Below are 19,888 nucleotides of genomic sequence, written 5' to 3' on the forward strand. Positions count from 1 at the left end.
TGGCTACTTGAATTATAGCAGTCCCCACAGCCCACTCCAAATTGATTCCCGACTGACCGGTAGCAGTCAGACGTTGCAAGCTTCCACAAGGCTATCACCACTCGCTTCTCAACTGTTAGGGCAGCTCTCATCTTGGTATTCCTGTGCTTCAGGGCAAGGGAAAGCAACTCACAGAGTTCCAGGAAGTGGCCTTACGCATGCAAAAGTTTTGCAGCCACTGGGAATCATCCCATGCCTGCAACACTATGCGGTCCCACCAGTCTGTGCTTGTTTGCTGGGCCCAGAATTGGCGTTCCACTGTATCAACCAGCCCCACTGCCGCCATGATGTCCCAATTGCCACATCCTGCGCTTTCAGGAATTCTGTGTCCATGTCCTCCTCACAATCGTCCCGGTGCTGCCGTCTCTTAGCCAGGTTCTGCACATACTGTAGTATAATGCGTGAGGTGTTTACAAGGCTTGCAACTGCAGCGGTGAGCTGAGCGGGCTCCATGCTTGCTGTGCTATGGCGTCTGCACGGTAACCCAGTAAAAAAGGCGCAAAATGATTGCCTGCAGTTGCTTTCACGGAGGGAGGGAAGGAGGGGAGACTGACGACATGTACCCAAAACCACCTATGACAATGTTTTTCCCCATCAGGCATTGGGAGCTTAACCCAGAATTCCAATGGGCAGCGGAGACTGTGGGAACTGTGGGATAGCTTCCCACAGTGCACCACTCGGTGAGTCGATGTTAGCCACAGTACTGAGGATGCACTCTGCCAACTTAATGCGTTTAGTGGGGACATACACAATCAACTGTAGAAAATGGATTTCTAAAAATCAACTTCTATAAAATCGACCTAATTTTGTATTGTAGACATACCCTTAGTGGTTGGACTTCGCAGTCACAGATGAGGCATATTGGTAATATAGGTCACATATGCATTATTGCTTCCCCTTCAATATTGGTTCTGTAGATAGATCAAAAACTTCAGTCTCTGTTGACAAAATGGTCAATCTGGCCTCTTTCAAGAGTGCTACATGTGGCCTACAGTGTGTCAATAGTGACTGATTTTTTTCTTCTCCATCCGGTAGTCAGATTGGAACCATTAACCTAGAAGCAAAAAGCCTCAAAGTCCAACAAGCTATCCAGTTCTTCTGTTTCAGTATTTTTCTGAAGACTGTAAAGGAAAAATAAAATCTCTAAGAGTTTTGTTAATTTTGTTTGTAAGAGTCTCGTGTTTCAATTACACAGCACTTGACTGAACAAAATGAATATTAGAGGTTACAAATGCACTGTTGAGTAGAGGAAGTAATGCTAGGCTTGTGAAATAAATATTCAGGTATGTGGTATAATTAAGGAACATGCTGAGACTTGTACTAAGCGATGCAAAATGGGTAAGTGTTGAGATGTATATAATGTAAATAAGCAGGTGCAGAATATTAATTTGAGAATATTTTTCAACTATATGTAGTGAAGACTGTTATTCCTTGTGCTATATACATGCAGGACCCTGTGTTACAGACAGTGTAATCTGATTGTGGCCTTCATCTGTGATGAAAATATATACTTTCTCTATTAGTATACAATACTCATATTATGCGGCTAAAATTATTACTTTGGTGTTCATCATACTTATATGGCTGCCCTTACTACTGTTTTTAGTGTAAATAAATATGTGGATATTTTAATTAATTTCTCACTGCTGTCAGATCTCCCTTAAAGGCACAGCTGCATTTTTCAGTAGTATGAGCCATAGATTCATACTCTGAGGTCAGAAGTGATTGTTTAGTCTCACCTCCTGTATAACACAGACCATAGAACTTCCCCACAATAATTCCTAGAGCAGATCTTTTAGAATAACATTTAGTCATTTTAAAAGTGCCAATGATGGAGAATCCACTATGACCCTTGGTAAATTGTTCCAATGGTTATTTACCCACACTGATAAAAAATGTATGCCTTGTTTTCAGTCTCAATTTGTCTAGCTTCAACTTTCAGCCACTGTATTGGGTTATAACTTTCTCTGCTAGAGTGAAGAGCCCATTATCAAATGTTTGTTCCCCATTTATACAATCAGTGTAATCAACTTATCCCTCTCTTTGAGCAAAATAGATTGAGCACCTTGAGTCTATCACAGCAGGGAAAGTTTTCTAATCCTTTACTTGTTCTTGTGGCTCTTCTCTTCACCCACTCCAATTTATCAACATCTTTCTGATGTTTCTAATGGACACCAGAACTGGAAACAGTATTCCAACAGCAGTTGTACCAGTGCCAAATATAGAGGTAAAGTAACCTCTCTATTCCTACTTGAAATTCCCTTTTTTGCATCCAAGGATCACATTAACCCATTTGGCAACAGCTTCACACTGAGAGCTCATGTTCAGCTGATTATCCCCTGTGACCCCCAAAATATTTTTCAGAGTCTGTGCTTCCCAGGATAGAGTCACCCATTTTGTAAGTATGGCCTATGTTCTTTATTCCTAGATGTATACATTTACATTTAGCCATATTAAAACACATTGTTTTTGTGCTCAGTTTACCAAGCGATCCAGATTGCTCTATATCAGTGACCTGTCCTCTTCACTATTTACCACTCCTCCAATGTTTGGGTTATCTGCAAACTTTATCAGTAATGATTTTGTTTTCTTCCAGGTCATTGATAAAATGTTAAATAGCATAGAGCCAAGAACCATTCCCTGTAGGATCACACTCGAAACATGCCTGTTTGTTGATTTGCATTTAAAATTACAGTTTGTGACCTGATCTGTTAGTTAGTTTTTAATCTATTTCATGTGTGCCTTGTTATGTTTTATATCTTTCTAGTTTTTTAATCAATATGTCCCGTGATAGCAAGTTAAATACCTTACAGAGGTCTATTAACCTTATTCTATCAACCAAACTTGTAATCTCATTTTTTTTAAAAATCACCTAGTTTCAAAGGAACTATTTTCCATAAACCCATGTTGATTGGCCTTAATTATATTACTCTCTATATTATCTTCCTTCAATTCTTTATTAATGAAGTCTCATAGCAGCTCCATTATCTTCTCCAAGATTGATGTTAGACAGACACACCTATAATAACCTGGGTCATCCCATCTACTCTTTTTAAATATTGACAAAACATAAGCTCTCTTCCAGTCTTGTGAGACTTTTCTGGTGTCTCACGATTTATTAAAAATCAACATTAATGGTCCAGCATGCTCCTCAGTTAGCTATTTTAAATCCTTGGATGCCAGTTATATGACCTGATGATTTAAAAATGTCTAACTTTAGTAGCTACTATTTAACATCTTCCTGAGAGACTTGTGGAATGGAAAGTGTTATCATATGATATAACTACATCATCTGTTTTGTCTCCCAAATACAGAACAGAACTATTTATTGAACACTTCTGCCTTTTCTGCATTGTTATTGATAATTCTACAATTTCCATCTAGTAATTGACCAATACCATTATTAGGATTATTTTTTGTTCCTAATCTACTTTACAATTTTCTCTTTATTGTCCTTAACTCTACCAGCCATAATTTTTTCCTTGTGTCCCTTTGCTTGCCTTATCCATTTTCTACAATTCCTAGCTTCCGGTTTGTATTCATTACTATTAACCTCCTCTTTCTTCCATTTCTTATACATTAGAAAGAGAGTGCGCGCGTTGGCTTCACTTACTCTCTAAACAGGTTGGGTTTTTAACCAATGCAACTTCTTCCTTGATTGTGTTTTTTGTGCATCTTGTAAAGTGTTCTTAAACAATTGCTAATTATCATTTAAATTTGTTCTGATTAAATTATTCCTCCCAGCTGATTTAGTATTGTTTTCAGCTTTGTGATATTGGCCCTTTTAAAGCCCCCTTAAAGCTGTGTTCCTTGATGATTAGAAACCCTAATTTTGACATCCTATATTGAGAATTCCAGTGTCAGGGGGTTAATATATGGAAATGATCATCAGTGGAAATGATGCACTACCTAATGCCCAAGGATTGGGACAAATACAGTAACTCCTCGCTTAACGTTGTAGTTATGTTCCTGAAAAATGTGACTTTAAGCTAAACGATGTTAAGCGAATGCAATTTCCCCATAAGAATTAATGTAAATAGGGAGGGTTAGGTTCCAGGGAAATTTTTTTCACCAGACAAAAAACTATATATTATATAGATATACACACAGTATACGTTTTAAACAACCAATTTAATACTGTTCACAGCTATGATGATTGTGAAGCTTGGTTGAGGTGGTGAAGTTAGAGGGATATTTCACAGGGAATGCCTTGCTGCTAAATGATGAACTAGCACTCGGCTGAGCCCTCAAGGATTAACACATTGTTGTTAATGTAGCATCTCATCAAGGCAGCAGGAACAGGAGGGAGGGGAGACAGCATAGCAGACATAGACAGACACACACCTTGTGTGTGTGTGTGAGAGAGAGAGAGATGCACACTGCCCCTTTAAGTAAGCTGACCTACTCTTAAGTGCGTTGTCTTCTTAAGTGGATCAGGAAGTTGAGACAGCAGCTGCTGCCCCAACTCTCTATGTCTCTCTCCGTCCGTGTCCCCTCCCTGCTCTATATGGAGAAGGGGTAAGCGGGGTGCAGGAGCAGGGGGGAGGGGGACACCCTGACAGCCCTGCCTTCCTCCCCTGCACAGCAAGCAGGAGTCTCTGGGAGCAGCTCCAAGGCAGAGGGCAGGAGCAGCCCATGGCTTGGGGGGAGGGACAGCTGAACTGCCGATTGATAGCCTTCTGGGCGGCTGCAGCACAGGGAACTTAGGGGAGCGGGGACCAGCTAGCTGCAACGGGCTGCTCTTCTTGCAAGCAGTGGACAAAGCAGGCGGCTGCCAAACGACGTTAGAAGGGAGCATTGCACAACTTTAAACAAGCATGTTCCCTAATTGATCAGCAATGAAACAACGTTAACCGGGATGACTTTAAGTGAGGAGTTACTGTATGTAGATATTGCAATAGGAATTGGGATTTTGATGTTGTATTTGTTGGATGCTGTTCGTGACCACATTTTTAAACACACTCCTTAAAAATAACATAGATTTATGGTGAGTTTTCAGATCCACTAATAGAATTTAACTAATATATGCATAAAAATAACATTTTGAAAACTTTTTTAGTTTAATCAGCATTTACCTTGACCATATTAGTCAATATGTTGTTGCTTATTTAAGTTCATATTTTTATTAGGCAGCAATAGTATACTAGTGGAGAAAATAAAATTTGCTGTTTGCAGGTAGGTACACATGAAGTCCTTGTTATTTTGAGAACAGCATTTGTTTTTATTTTATGAATAAAATCTCAAAATTAGAATGTGTTCAGATTGACACTTTAAAGGATCCTAATAATGATTAATAAATTTAAAAAACATTAAACAAATATGAAACAAAAGAAATTTATCTTGGTAAAACTGAGTTTTCCTTCAATATTCAGGGTAGATAATGCACCACAGAACTTGGTGCTTGTGAAAACAAGGAGGGATATGGTGTACCCAAAATCTGACTGGCAGACTAAAAGAAAAAGTAAAGTTCTTTTTTTTTCTTTGCAAATGTCCACTTCGGGGAGGGAGCAGTGACAGAATACTGGTTCAGTCTTACTCACATATTTACGGCAAGGGCTACCTGTTCAAAGAAGTTCCATTTTGCTGCATGTACACAGTATTATGCCTATTTATTATTAACAAGCTTACTGACCAAAAACCTCCAAAGACTCCTATCAAATGTCCATGACCCATCACAAAGCCAATGAAAACATCTTCTCATTTGTCATCTTTCATAATACTTAAATAGTAAATCCTTCACAATGATTTACTGATGAGTGGAAATGGGGAAAATGTGCATGCAGCATTATATATGTAAATATACATTGAACATGTATTCATTTAAAATAAAGTCTCTAATACCTTTCCTAAACAGCAGGGGGAGGGTTGGAGTGTGTGTGTTTGTGCAAGCACATATGTACACACATAATGAGAGAGCGCACGCACATGAGCTGATCTCTGATGAAATACTGTTTTGTCAGAAAATGCCAGTTCATCGCATCTGAAATATTTCATGAAAAAGTATTGGATTTGACAGGGGGAACCCTCCCTGTTACTTGGCAGACTTGGGAGGACCCCAAGGTTTCAGGGTCCAGCTCTGAGGCAGAGTACTGAATTCCTTAATGACATTCTCATTAAAAGTTCTTTCTGGGAAATGCTGTTTTGTTTTCATCATCAGAACTGTCTGAATTAAAAAGAAGAAGTCCACTTGGAAGTTATTTACAAAAAGTACTGTTCTAGTGTTGCTGCCACAGACAGCTTCTCCCTATTAGGGGAGGGAGAGGGAGAGAGAGCATTTGTAGTGTGTCCAGTTTGATGCAACACTACATGTCATGGGATAGCCTGCTAGAAATCCAGCCCAGCACTCAAGCTAGTACAGCACCATTGTGGATGCAGTTACATGGGGCTCACATGGATAGGGTTTTGCTGTGGGGATGCTCCACCCATGTTAGTCCAGACTAACTCTGCAATGAAGATATGATCACAAAGATTGGGGGATGACCTTCTTGCCTACTGATGCTTTGACAGCATTCAGAATCACCAAGCAATAAGTACCTAAAGGTTGCTTACTTCATAAACAAAAGGCAGACATACTCCCTCACATAAAAGGAGAAGATCTCACCTATGACATTTCTTTCTGTTTTTAAAAATGTCATTGAATGACGCTGGTTTGGCTAGTCAAGAAACATCTTACAGATTATCTACAAAATTGTCTTTTGTCCTGTGTGTCAAAAACTAAAATACTTCAGTAAATGTAAAGAGTAAGTCTTTGCCTTGTACTTTTACCTTGGTTAAAACATTTAGTTGAATAACGCAAGTGCTTTTGAATTTCACTGTTACCTCTGTCCATGAGCTGAGGCTTAAAATGTTGTTAGTTAAAGGAACAAAATTCAATTTGTTAGGATCTTAGGTATCAAAATATAAGGTTTTATCAATAGAATGCAGTTTCCATGCTTATGTGCTTGTAAGATACAAGTTTCTATGAACCACCGGTAATGTTTCCGCTGTTTGGCTGGGTTTTTTTAGAAATATCCATTCATTTGATTGTGACTTTTTCTTTAAATTCTAGCTGCTTAAAAGCTGTGATGATGTCATTGATTCATTTACAAACACTTCCGAGCAAATCAGACTGCCTTTGGGATTTTGAGCAGAACCTACACATGCTAATTCAAATATGTTGTAATCTATTTCCACCCATAATTAGCAATGTTGTTAGTGAAAGTTGGGCACCTATCAATGGAGGAGTACAACTCTTTAATGTATAATGCATCCCTCAGACTTCCTGTCTAAAGATCCGTTAGTACTGATGATCATCTTGGCCTCAGACTTGAATCTGAACTGTTTTCTGAATTTTGCATAATAAAATAAAAGCACTGAAAATTCTTCCCTTGTTTTATATAACCTCCTAATGTTTTGGAGCCTATCTGACCCCAATGCGTGCAAAAATGTAAATAAAAATTGTCATGCCAAATCTGTGCTTCTTAAGTATTCTCAAACTAGGATGGAGTTCAGTCTTTCCTCAGTGGTTTTATCATCCTTCGTGTTGTGATTTATATGTAGTGGTAAAAAAAAAACAAACCATTAAAAAGGTAGTGGAGTCAGTTAGACCCATGAATGTCAGTGATAAAAATGTAGTATTAAACTTCTAAGATCTTTGGGATCTCCTGGACCCCAAACATGTACAAAAATTTAAAACATGATAGGCAAAAACACTGCCTTTTCTTTCTTTACATATTCTCAAACTATGATGAGAACAACCTGTTATTAATTGATTTAATCTGAATACCTGTTGTGGTTTTAGTGTAGTAAAAAAAGTCACTCCGATGTTATTGGGGTCATTTAAGAACATAAGAATGGCCATACTTGGTCAGACCAAAGGTCTATCCAGCCCAGTATCCTGTCTGTCGACAGTGGCCAATGGCAGGTGCCCCAGAGGGAGTGAACCTAACAGGTAATGATCACGTGATCTCTCTCCTGCCATACATCTCAAACCTCTGACAAACAGAGGTTAGGGACACCATTCCTTACCCATCCTGGCTAATAGCCATTAATGGACTTAACCTCCATGAATTTTTCTAGTTTTCTTTTAAACCCTGTTATAGTCCTAGCCTTCACAACCTCCTCAGGCAAGGAGTTCCACAGGTTGGCTGTGTGCTGTGTGAAGAACTACTTCCTTTTATTTGTTTTAAACCTGCTGTCCATTAATTTCATTTGGTGGCCCCTAGTCCTTATATTATGGGAACAAGTAAATAACTTTTCCTTATTCACTTTCTCCACACCACTCATGATTTTATATACCTCTATCATATCCCCCCCTTAGTCTCCTCTTTTCCAAGCTGAAAAGTCCTAGCCTCTTTAATCTCCACTCATATGGGACCCGTTCCAAACCCCTAATCATTTTAGTTGCCCTTCTCTGAACCTTTTCTAATGCCAGTATAACTTTTTTGAGATGAGGTGACCACATCTGTACGCAGTATTCATATAAGGATTTATATAAGGGCAATAAAATATTCTCTGTCTTATTCTCTATCCCTTTTTTAATGATTCCTAACATCCTGTTTACTTTTTTGACTGCCGCTGCACATTGCATGGACGTCTTCAGAGAACTATCCACGATGACTCCAAGATCTCTTTTCTGATTAGATGTAGCTAAATTAGCCCCCATCATATTGTATGTATAGTTGGGGTTATTTTTTTCCCAATATGCATTACTTTACCTTTATCCGCATTAAATTTAATTTGCCATTTTGTTACCCAATCACTTAGTTTTGTGAGATCTTTTTGAAGTTCTTCACACTCTGCTTTGGTCTTAACTATCTTGAGCAGTTTTGTATCATCTGCAAACTTTGCCACCTCACTGTTTACCCCTTTCTCCAGAACATTTATGAATAAGTTGAATAGGATTGGTCCTAGGACTGACCCTTGGGGAACACCACTAGTTACCCTTCTCCATTCTGAAAATTTACCATTTATTCCTACCCTTTGTTCACTGTCTTTTAACCAATTCTCAATCCATGAAAGGATCTTCCTCTTATCCGATGACAACTTAATTTACGTAAGAGCCTTTGGTGAGGGACCTTGTCAAAGGCTTTCTAAAAATCTAAGTACACTATGTCCACTGGATCTCCCTTGTCCACATGTTTGTTGACCCCTTCAAAGAACTCTAATAGATTAGTAAGACATGATTTTCCTTTACAGAAACCATGTTGACTCTTGCCCAACAATTTATGTTCTTCTATGTGTCTGACAGTTTTATTCTTTATTATTGTTTCAACTAATTTGCCCGGTACTGACGTTAGACTTACCAGTCTGTAATTGCCAGGATCACCTCTAGAGCCCTTTTTAAATATTGGTGTTACATTAGCTATCTTCCAGTCATTGGGTACAGACGCCAATTTAAAGGACAGGTTACAAACCATAGTTAATAGTTATGCAATTTCACATATGAGTTCTTTCAGAACTCTTGGGGGAATGCCATCTGATCCTGGTGACTTGTTACTGTTAAGTTTATCAATTAATTCCAAAACCTCCTCTAATGACACTTCAATCTGTGACAATTCCTCAGATTTGTCACCTACAAAGGACAGCTCAGGTTTGGGAATCTCCCTAACATCCTCAGCTGTGAAGACTGAAGCAAAGAATTCATTTAGTTTCTCCGCAATGACTTTATCATCTTTAAGTGCTCCTTTTTAATCTCGATCATCCAGGGCCCCCACTGGTTGTTTAGCAGGCTTCCTGCTTCTGATGTACTTAAAAAACATTTTGTTATTACTTTTTGAGTTTTTGGCTAGCTGTTCTTCAAACTCCTTTTTGGCTTTTTTTATTACATTTTTACACTTAATTTGGCAGTGTTTATTCTCCTTTCTATTTACCTCACTAGGATTTGACTTCCACTTTTTAAAAGATGCCTTTTTATCTCTCACTGCTTCTTTTACATGGTTGTTAAGCCACGGTGGCTGTTCTTTAGTTCTTTTACTGTGTTTTTTAATTAGGGGTATACATTTAAATTGGGCCTCTATTATGGTATCTAGACTCCTAAATTAATTATGAAGGTATTCTAGCATCAGACTGTTTTAATTTTGAGGCAGAAGTTACGATATGATTATATTAATATTTCAGCATTGTTATTATCTTCATCATTTCATTGGTTTTTGTTTTTCAAAGAAATGCACTAAAAGAGTCTGGGGGAGTCTTTGAGACCCCCAGATAACATTTGACTCATGTATGAACACAGTTGTCCAGCGAATTGAGTTTCTTCTAAGATAACACTCTCAACTTGATTTTCTGGGAAGCCTACACTTGCTAGGAAGAGTTTTTTAGGAAAGCCACAATAGTCAGAGCCATTTTCTGGCAAGCCCACAGTTGCTGGGGCAAAGACTCATTGTTGGGTAGAAAAAGCCTCTCACTGTTGCATTGCACATGCACATGTCTGAATGTCTATATTGTTTGAATTTTGTTGAATTGCACATGGCATCAAAAATCTCTGAGTAAGAGATGAATGTTTATCAGGGACATGGATACAGAAATGGTGAAACTACTGTGTAAAAAGAGTCTCTCTGGAGTGCCTCCGTAGTTGAGGGGTGGTCCCTCTCCATGCTTAATTTCCATCATGAGGTTAGACTGATACAAGCCACAGTCCTGGTAGTGGCCCCTACCTTGTCAGTGCAGGGTTTATACATCCTGTCACAGTGGTGCAGAAAAGATACCTTGCAGCCTTTCCTCAGGCTTCTAGGGAAGCAGCATCTAGCATGCTGTGAACTGATGTGTAGGGCCTAGGAAATGAGGAAGGAGTTACATCTGTTCCAGAGAATGAGACAAAAAACACAAAAAATGAGTGAAATGTAAAAACTTTGTATATTCAGAAAATGGCACCTATGTGCCCCATTTGTTCAAAGTAGTAGGTTGTTTACTCCCACTTGGCTGTGTATGTACCTTTTATATTGTTGCTGTTTTCTGTTTTCATTATCTAAACATGGGGTGAGTTAGACCCTGGCATCTGTACAGTGTGTAGCTTTTTAAAAAAAAAAATTTTGATCATGGTGTCAGTGAGACACCAACACAAGTACTGTGTAGTGTGCTTCTGAATCTAGGAAATGTTTAACTTGTTCATAGTTCACTAATAACAATAAAGTCACTTTTAAATGCATCCCATGTGGGTTTTTCCTCCCAATTTCAACATACTAAGATTTCCAAGACCCCAGTAGGGAAATAATTGGGTGATTTTTGGTCTAATATGAGGATTAATTAAGCACAGAAACTCATTATGCTTTTTTGTCATTGTTAATTGGTTTTGTCTTGATACTTTAAAATTTCAAACGCAAAGGTAAAGAACTATTTTTGCTATGCAATTATGTGCTTAAATATTTTCAGAGTGCTGAATGCAGTTATACTTTGTTTTCTGTTATGGTGCCAGTTCATTTACCAGCTACTATTCTCTTTACCAACAAAATAACCATTTCCATCTTTCTAATTTATTTTTCAATTCCAGCACATTTTACTTCTGTGTTGTTTTTTCTCTATCCAAATATATCACATTGCTGATAAATACCTATTACTGTTGTAATTCAAAGGGTATGTCTACACTATGATAGTAGTTCGATTTTACTTAAATCGAATATGTGGAGTCGATATTAGAAAGTCGAACGTGTGTATCCACACTAAGGTCAGTAATTCGACTTTGTGAGTCCACACTAACGAGGCAAGCGTCAACATTGGAAGCGGTGCACTGTGGGCAGCTATCCCACAGTCCCCGCTGCCCATTGGAATTCTGGGTCGAGCCCCCAATGCCTGCTGGGGAAAAAAATGTGTCGAGGGTGGTTTTGGGTAACTGTCGTCATCCAACCGTCACTCCCGCCCTCCCTCCGTGAAAGCGCCGGCGGGCAATCAGTTCGCGCACTTTTCTGGTGAGTGACAGCGCAGACGCCACAGCACTGCGAGCATGGAGCCCGCTGCGACCATCGCTGCAGTTATGGCCGTTGTCAACACCTCACACCTTATCATCCACCTTTTCCAGAGGCAGATGCTGAGAAATCGGGCGAGGAGGCTACGGCAGCGCGGTGAGGACATGAAGTCTGAGAGTGGCACAGACCTGTCACAAAGCACGGGACCGCGCGCCGTGAACATCATGGTGGCAATGGGTCATGTTGATGCTGTGGAACGGCGATTCTGGGCCCGGGAAACAAGCACGGACTGGTGGGACCGCATAGTGCTGCAGGTCTGGGATGAATCACAGTGGCTGCGAAACTTTCGCATGCGGAAGGGAACTTTCCTGGAACTTTGTGAGTTGCTGTCCCCTGCCCTGAAGCGCAAGGACACCTGGATGCGAGCAGCCCTGACTGTCCAGAAGCGAGTGGCCATAGCCCTCTGGAAGCTTGCAACGCCAGACAGCTACCGGTCAGTCGCGAACCACTTTGGCGTGGGCAAATCTACAGTGGGGGTTGTTGTGATGCAAGTAGCGAACGCAGTCGTTGAGCTACTGCTGTCAAAGGTAGTGACCCTTGGAAACGTTCAGGTCATCATAGATGGCTTCGCTGCGATGGGATTCCCAAACTGCGGTGGGGCTATAGATGGAACTCACATCCCTATCCTGGCACCGGACCACCAGGCTAGCCAGTACATTAACCGAAAGGGCTAGTTTTCAACGGTGCTGCAAGCACTGGTGGACCATAGGGGACGTTTTACCAACATCAACGTCGGATGGCCGGGCAAGGTTCATGACGCTCGTGTTTTCAGGAACTCTGGTCTGTTTAGACGGCTGCAGGAAGGTATTTACTTCCCGGACCACAAAATAACTGTTGGGGATGTGGAGATGCCTATAGTGATCCTCGGGGACCCAGCCTACCCGCTAATGCCCTGGCTCATGAAGCCCTATACAGGCGCCCTGGACACTGAAAAAGAACTCTTCAACTACCGGCTGAGCAAGTGCAGAATGGTGGTGGAGTGTGCTTTTGGACGTCTCAAGGGGAGATGGAGAAGCTTACTGACTCGCTCTGATCTCAGCGAAACCAATATCCCCATTGTTATTGCAGCTTGCTGTGTGCTCCACAATCTCTGTGAGATCAAGGGGGAGACCTTTATGGCGGGGTGGGAGGTTGAGGCAAATAGCCTGGCTGCTGATTACGCCCAGCCAGACAGCCGTGCGATTAGAAGAGCCCAGCGGGACGCGCTGTGCATCCGGGAGGCTTTGAAAGCTAGGTTCCTCAGTGAGCAGGGTAACTTGTGACTATTAAGTTTGTTACATACCCCGTTCACCCCCTTCCAACACACGTTTAAAAATAAAATAACTGGAAATTTGTTAATGAACACCGTTTTCTTTATTACGGTTTTTGCGGTAAAGTGTTGAAACTGGGACGCAGACTGTGGTGGGGAGCAGGTGTAGTGTAGTGATGCAAAGGACGCTTCTAAACTCGAGGAATGACAGGCTCCTTCTCCTAGAGCGGTCCGCACTGGTGGACTGGTTGTTTCAACAGAGCCTGCCACCCCTCCTGTTCGGGACTCTGTGTGTGGGGGCTATGTGACTTTCTGGCAGGGGGAGGACAGTTACAGATCCCCTGGTGCGTGGCTCTGTGATCCAGGATAAGGACCGCAGCATAAGATCTCTAACCGCCCTCCCCCACCACAAAGTCACATAGCCCCCCACACACAGAACATGAAAACCACCTCCCAGAATGACCAGGGTGCCTAGTGACTGCAATGTGTGTGTGACCTGCTGCTGAACCTGCCCCCGTGTCTGTACCCTGGTAAAGGTGACTGTCCTGTCCAATTACCAACCCCCTTCCCCCCCTTCAAACACACTCTCCTCTAAAAGAACATGATGGAAACAGTAATTCACAGAAACGTATTTTTTATTAGCAACAACACAGTTAGGGGATAAAACTGGGACGGGGGCTTGGGTGAGGCGGGAAGGAAAGGACTTATCAAATTTTGGGGAATGACAGCCTTCTGCTACTTGAGCAGTCTGCAGGGATGGAGTGACAGTTTTCACGGTCTCTGCCGCCCCTCCTTTTTGGGACTTTGGGTGAGGGGGGTATGGGACTTTGTGGCGGGGGAGGGTGGTTACAGATAGACTGCAGTGGGGCTCTGTCCTCCTGCATCCGGTCCTGCAGAACATCCACAAGGCGCCGGAGCGTGTCTGTTTGCTCCTTTATTAGTCGAAGCAGCGTTTGAGTCGCCTGCTGGTCTTCCTGCCACCACCTCTCCTCCCGTTCGCTGTGTGCTCGCTGGTATTGCGACATGTTCTCCCTCCACTGGGTCTGCTGGGCCGCCTCAGCTCGGGAGCAGCCCATAAGTTCTGAGAACATGTCATCCCGTGTCCTTTTCTTTCTGCGCCTAATCTGCGCCAGTCTCTGGGAGGGTGATGCCAGGGTAGGTTGGGAGACAGTCGCAGCTGTGGGATGGGAAAAAGGGAGTGAATTCCTCTGAAAGATAATTTTTTTTGTGAACAAAGAATATAGTCTTTCTCTGTGAACAAGACCATGCACAGCACCTATCACATGCGCACTCAGGACAAGGTCGAATTTTCGGCCTTCGCATTCAGTGCCTGGGGTCTTGCAGTGCAGATCAGACAAGCGGGGCAGGACAGCGGAATTTGGGTAGCAGGCTGACATGGTAAGCCGTAGACTTGTGGCTGCTTAAAACTTAAATTATAGCACTGCCCTTCTTTCACGTTCAAAGCAATGCTCCTAGCGTTGGCCAGTTCCTGCTGCCAGCAATTCGGCAAGCATGAACTCTGCCCCTGTCCCACCCCCTCGCGGCTGTCCCCGGGAAAGATCCCTGTATGCAGCCCCTCTCCCGCCTCCACTGCGTGGCTGTAAACCGCCGTTTACAGTTCTGTAAAGGAACTGGCAAGCAGTCCCAATACTAACATTCCCCTAATTCAAAGCAGGTCACCATGAGCGACATCACTCTGATGAGGATTTCTGAGACCGAGAAAGAACGCATGCTTCGTGAAAGCCTGCAAAAACCAGGGCCGTATGCCGCCATGCTCTGCAAGGCAATGATCCTGGAGTACTTGCTGATAGCCTGGCGTGGAAACGTTTCCTACTACGGAGGACACAATAAGGCCGCTCTCCCAAGGAACCTCATGCAAAGGCTTTCCAATTACCTCCAGGAGAGCTTCGTGGAGATGTCCCATGAGGATTTCAGCTCTATCCCCGGACATATAGACCGTATTTTACTGTAGCTGCACTGGCAAGGACTAAACAGTAGAGCGCCTAGGGCAAACCAATCATGATAAACCGGACATTGTTAGATTTTTTGACAGTAGTTGCACTGCCAAGGACTAAAACGTTAAGCGCCTAGGGCAAACTAATCATGAAAAACCCACTGTTAATATTCCTGTTCTGTTCAAAATAAATATTTACATGTTTAAAACACTTACCGACTGATCCTTCCCCTGATTCTGGGTACGGGTTAACGCCTGGGGACGGTTGGTAGGGGATCTCTGTGAGGGTGATGTAGAGTTCCTGGCTGTCTGGGAAATCAGCGTTGTAAGTGCTGTCGACTGCCTCATCCTCCTCATCTCCTTCCTCATCTTCCCCGTCCGCTAACATCTCCGAGGAAGCGGCTGTCGACAATATCCCATCCTCAGAATCCACGGTCAGTGGTGGGGTAGTGGTGGCGGCCGCACCTAGAATGGAATGCAGTGCCTCGTAGAAACGGCATGTCTGGGGCTGGGATCCGGAGCGTCCGTTTGCCTCTTTGGTCTTCTGGTAGCCTTGTCTCAGCTCCTTGATTTTCACGCGGCACTGCGTTGCATCCCGGCTGTATCCTCTCTCTGTCATGGCTTTTGAGATCTTCTCGTAGATCTTTGCATTCCGTCTTTTCGATCGCAGCTCCGAAAGCACGGACTCATCGCCCCCACAGCGATCAGATCCAAGACTTCCCGATCAGTCCATGCTGGGGCCCTCTTTCTATTCTGCGATTGCATGGCCACCTCTGCTGGAGAGCTCTGCATCGTTGCCAGTGCTGCTGAGCTCGCCACGATGTCCAAACAGGAAATGAGATTCAAACTGCCCAGACAGGAAAAGGAATTCAAATTTTCCCGGGGCTTTTCCTGTGTGCCTGGTCAGAGCATCCGAGCTCGGACTGCTGTCCAGAGCGTCAACAGAGTGGTGCACTGTGGGATAGCTCCCAGAGCTATTAGCGTCGATTTCCATCCACACCTACCCTAATTCGACATGGCCATGTCGAATTTAGCGCTACTCCCCTCGTTGGGGAGGAGTACAGAAGTCGAATTTAAGAGACCTCTATGTCGAACTAAATAGCTTCGTTGTGTGGACGGGTGCAGAGTTAATTCGATTTAACGCTGCTAAATTCGAAAAAATCTCCTAGTGTAGACCAGGCCAAACAAGTTCTTCACTTACTGCACAAATATCACTGTTTCTCTTCAGGCTCACCAAAAATTAATAAACTAATAAACTATTTGCATTGGGTGCAAAGGTCAGCCTGCATGGGTCATGTTTGCAAGACTTGGGCCTTACTTCATTGGCTGTGCTATTGCATCTTCTGCTCATCTAGTATCGTACTCTCCCCCCTCAATTAGAATAATCAGTAAAATAGGATAGATGCAGTATATTGGAATTTGATACTTACTGTGCTTACAACATATGACTTGTTGCCACTTTAAATTGGCAGTAACTACATTAAGTTCCATGAAGTTACACCAATGCAAAAAGGGTACAGGTGAGAACAGGGTCAGTTTAATAGATTTTTGCTGTTTGTACTGGATTTACATCTCCACTATCTGTGCCTCCACTGTGTGTGTGTGTGTGTGTATGACTTTTCCTACCTGTTTTGTTTTAAACCTTTTGATTTATTGTTTTTTAATCAGAGTTTTATTTTAAGTACAAACATAAAAAAAGAAAGGTAAAGCTACTCCTATTAAGTGTTCTGGGTGAATCACTTGTGAAACAGCAAAACTTACCAATTAAATAAAAAATGAAAACCTGTGAAAAAGTGTCTAGTGTATTACAGCTATAGATCAACTGAGTCCCCTTATTAAAAGAATGCAGGAAGCACAACTAGCTAACCTGCAGGAAAGAATCTTGTATACAGTGATACAGTATAAGACATAAAACATTCAAGAAAGAGACCTAGTAATCAATCAGTAGATATCTGCCGTAGAGTGAGACTACTCACCTATAAAGCTGTCTCCATTATCATTAAAAGCTTGCTAGTTTGTGTCAAAGACATTTCCATTAAAATGAAAGCGGCAAAATTCTAGAGACTCAGAAAGTAATGCTGAGGAAGGATCTGGTTGTGAAACAGCACACTAATATTAAAGGGCTAACTTTGGAAAATCTGCTATTGTGATTTCATGTCCAACCTCAGGGACTGATTTTTGTGAGCTCCACAGCAATATGTGGTGCACATCAGAAGGCAGATGGCAGAATATGGTTCAAAAATGCATATTTTACCTTGTAGAGATAGCACATACATACATTTTGTTAAACCCAACCAAACTGTTTTAAAAAAAAAATCTTAGATACTTATCCACCCTGGTTGGGGAATGTGCTTTATTTTAATAGAAGCATATTACAACCTACAGTTTGGAAGCCCTGGTGCTACAACCACTATACTTAGTGTCATAGCCATCCAAAATAGGAAAATGTTAGTTCTTTAAATCATTATCAGATATTATTCTTCATAGATGCTGGTAGGTGTAGGAAAGTATAGAGTATATAGCAAGTGAAAGGTAGAGAAGAATCCTGTAAGAACCAGGCTGGAGAAGGTGTAAAGTGAATATGCAATACTAGCACGTTTTTAATATGGTTCTTGAGATATGTCTTCTAGGAGAAGGACAGGAAAAAAGGTGTAAAGAATTTCAAGGATAATAAAGCCATAATTAATACAGTGTTAGAGGGTACATTGAGATATTACAGAATATTTTATTTTTAAATTAATATTATTGCTGTTTCACCATATTTTCTTTATTTGTATTTGTGTAAGGTGTCAATAGCTCCTGGTATCCAAATATTTGTCTGTAGGTGTTAAAAGTATTGAGGGCTTCCACAGATGTTGGTTTATAGAAATCAGTGTATTTCAATAAAAGAAAAACATTTGATCTTTTTTCTATAATTTTCCCTTAAATCATTTATATAGCCAAGTACATGCATTAATAAGATAAAATCTCTTTGAACCTTAGTTTCTCTTTAATCTTCAAATTAGATTTAAAAGAATGAAATATTAGAATTTCCATCAATAAATTTAAATAGAAATAGATCCATTTGAACTAATGGTTGAATAAAATGGTGTCATTCCCACATTTAACATGATGATTTGGTATATTATATTACACATTCTCACTTATTTTATGAACGGTAGAATTTTTATGAGCAGTAATTCAGAAAAATGAGAGCCTGCTTAGTGGAATTATTCTCTTTACCTCAAGAATACTTCTACTGACATTGCTTTTCTTGACATTGCTTTTCTTTAAATCAGAATTCCAGAAGTTTTTCTAATTCATTGTCACATTTTTTTCTAAGTTTCAGCTCAAAGTCTCAAGAGCAACCTTGATTCAATGGAACTTCAGATCCATCGCCTAGAAAATGATATTGAGAAGTTCCCTAAAACAGAAGATGCACATGATAAATTTGTGGAAAAGATGACCATATCCTTTTTGCACTTCTGGGTTGATAATCTTAGTTTTTTGTCTGTCTTATTAAATATTTTCAATATTTGAAATTAACAGTTAGAAGTGTCTGTTGTTTCATGTTTATTGTTTTGCACAGGGAAGCGCATATCAGAAAGTTTTGAGTGTTAAAAACATTAAGCCATTAGCAGAAGTGAAATTTGTTTTGCTTCTTCTCTGTGGCTAGCTTGTAGCGTTTGTAATCAGACTTTTAAGAAGAAAGATGACACCATTCTCAAGGCTCCCCACTGAAGGAGCTGAATACCCAGGATCCTGTCATAAACTGAAGAGAGTATAGCTTCATATGATTAAAGAACAAACTTTTAGATAGTGGTTGCATCACTTCAGGCTGAAAGAATATGGAAAGAAGAGTAGAAAATGGAAAATATTTAGTGAGAAGTTTTGGCTGCAAAATTTTGGCTCATCAAGAAAACTTTAGTTTAAAGTATTAGAAGTTGCTGATAGTCATTCTCTGTTTTGATTTTTTTGAAAGTTATAATTTTAGGAGAAAAGTGTCAGCTCTGGTAAGTATGATTAAATAGTCTGAACTGAAGATTGACTTATCATGTTATCTCTCTAGAGAATAAATACTGTGAATTCTTTATCTAAAAGTAACTAAAATCGACAGCTTTATGTCAGTCACTGTCTCAAGATTTAACCTCTGGTTGTTCCCCCTCCCCCCCCCCCTTTCAAAAATTTTCACTTATGAAGTAGTTCAACTTTTGCTCAAGAGTAAAGAACTGTAAGTGCAAGAAGCTAACTATCAAATTTATGTGGAACTGTCTACATTTCCATTTGTGCTTAAAGGAAATTTTCAGTCAGTAATTTAATATAGAAATCCATATATTTCTTTAAATGAAAAAATGTTTAATGTGTGTTTGCCTGTTCCTGACTCATGAGGTTTGTATATGTATTTATTTACACAAGCTGAGGGGCTGATAGAATGTAGCATGAGTATTCAACTTCCTCCGTAGGAGAGGCAGTATGTTTGCCAGTGGGCTCACCTTAACTAGGGTTACCATATTTTGAGTGTCCAAAAGGAGGACACTCCACGGGGCCCCGGCCCCAGCCCCGCCCCCGCCCCAACTCTGCCCCCTCCCCTGCTTCCCGCGAACATTTGATTCGCGGGAAGCAGGCAGCAGGTAAGGGGGGGAGGAGGCGCGGCCCAGTCTGGCCCCCTCCGGCGGCCGGCCCCGGCGTCTCCAGCCTGGCTCGGCTCGGGCCCTGGGGTGCCGGCCC

The 19,888-nt window shown here is 41.4% G+C and overlaps 1 protein-coding gene across 1 annotated transcript in view; it reads left to right on the top strand.

The window, feature by feature from the left end:
• Positions 1-19,888, top strand: part of DIAPH2 (diaphanous related formin 2) — an 887,225-nt gene that overhangs the window by 562,942 nt on the left and 304,395 nt on the right. Inside the window, exon 24 of the mRNA XM_024202840.2 lies at positions 18,504-18,628. Coding sequence (XP_024058608.1) covers positions 18,504-18,628 — 125 coding nt within the window. The remainder of the gene's footprint in view (positions 1-18,503; positions 18,629-19,888) is intronic.

The sequence above is a fragment of the Terrapene carolina genome, unplaced genomic scaffold (assembly GCF_002925995.2).
Source record: "Terrapene carolina triunguis isolate 2854851 unplaced genomic scaffold, T_m_triunguis-2.0 Scaffold131, whole genome shotgun sequence".
Lineage (NCBI taxonomy): Eukaryota > Metazoa > Chordata > Testudines > Emydidae > Terrapene > Terrapene triunguis.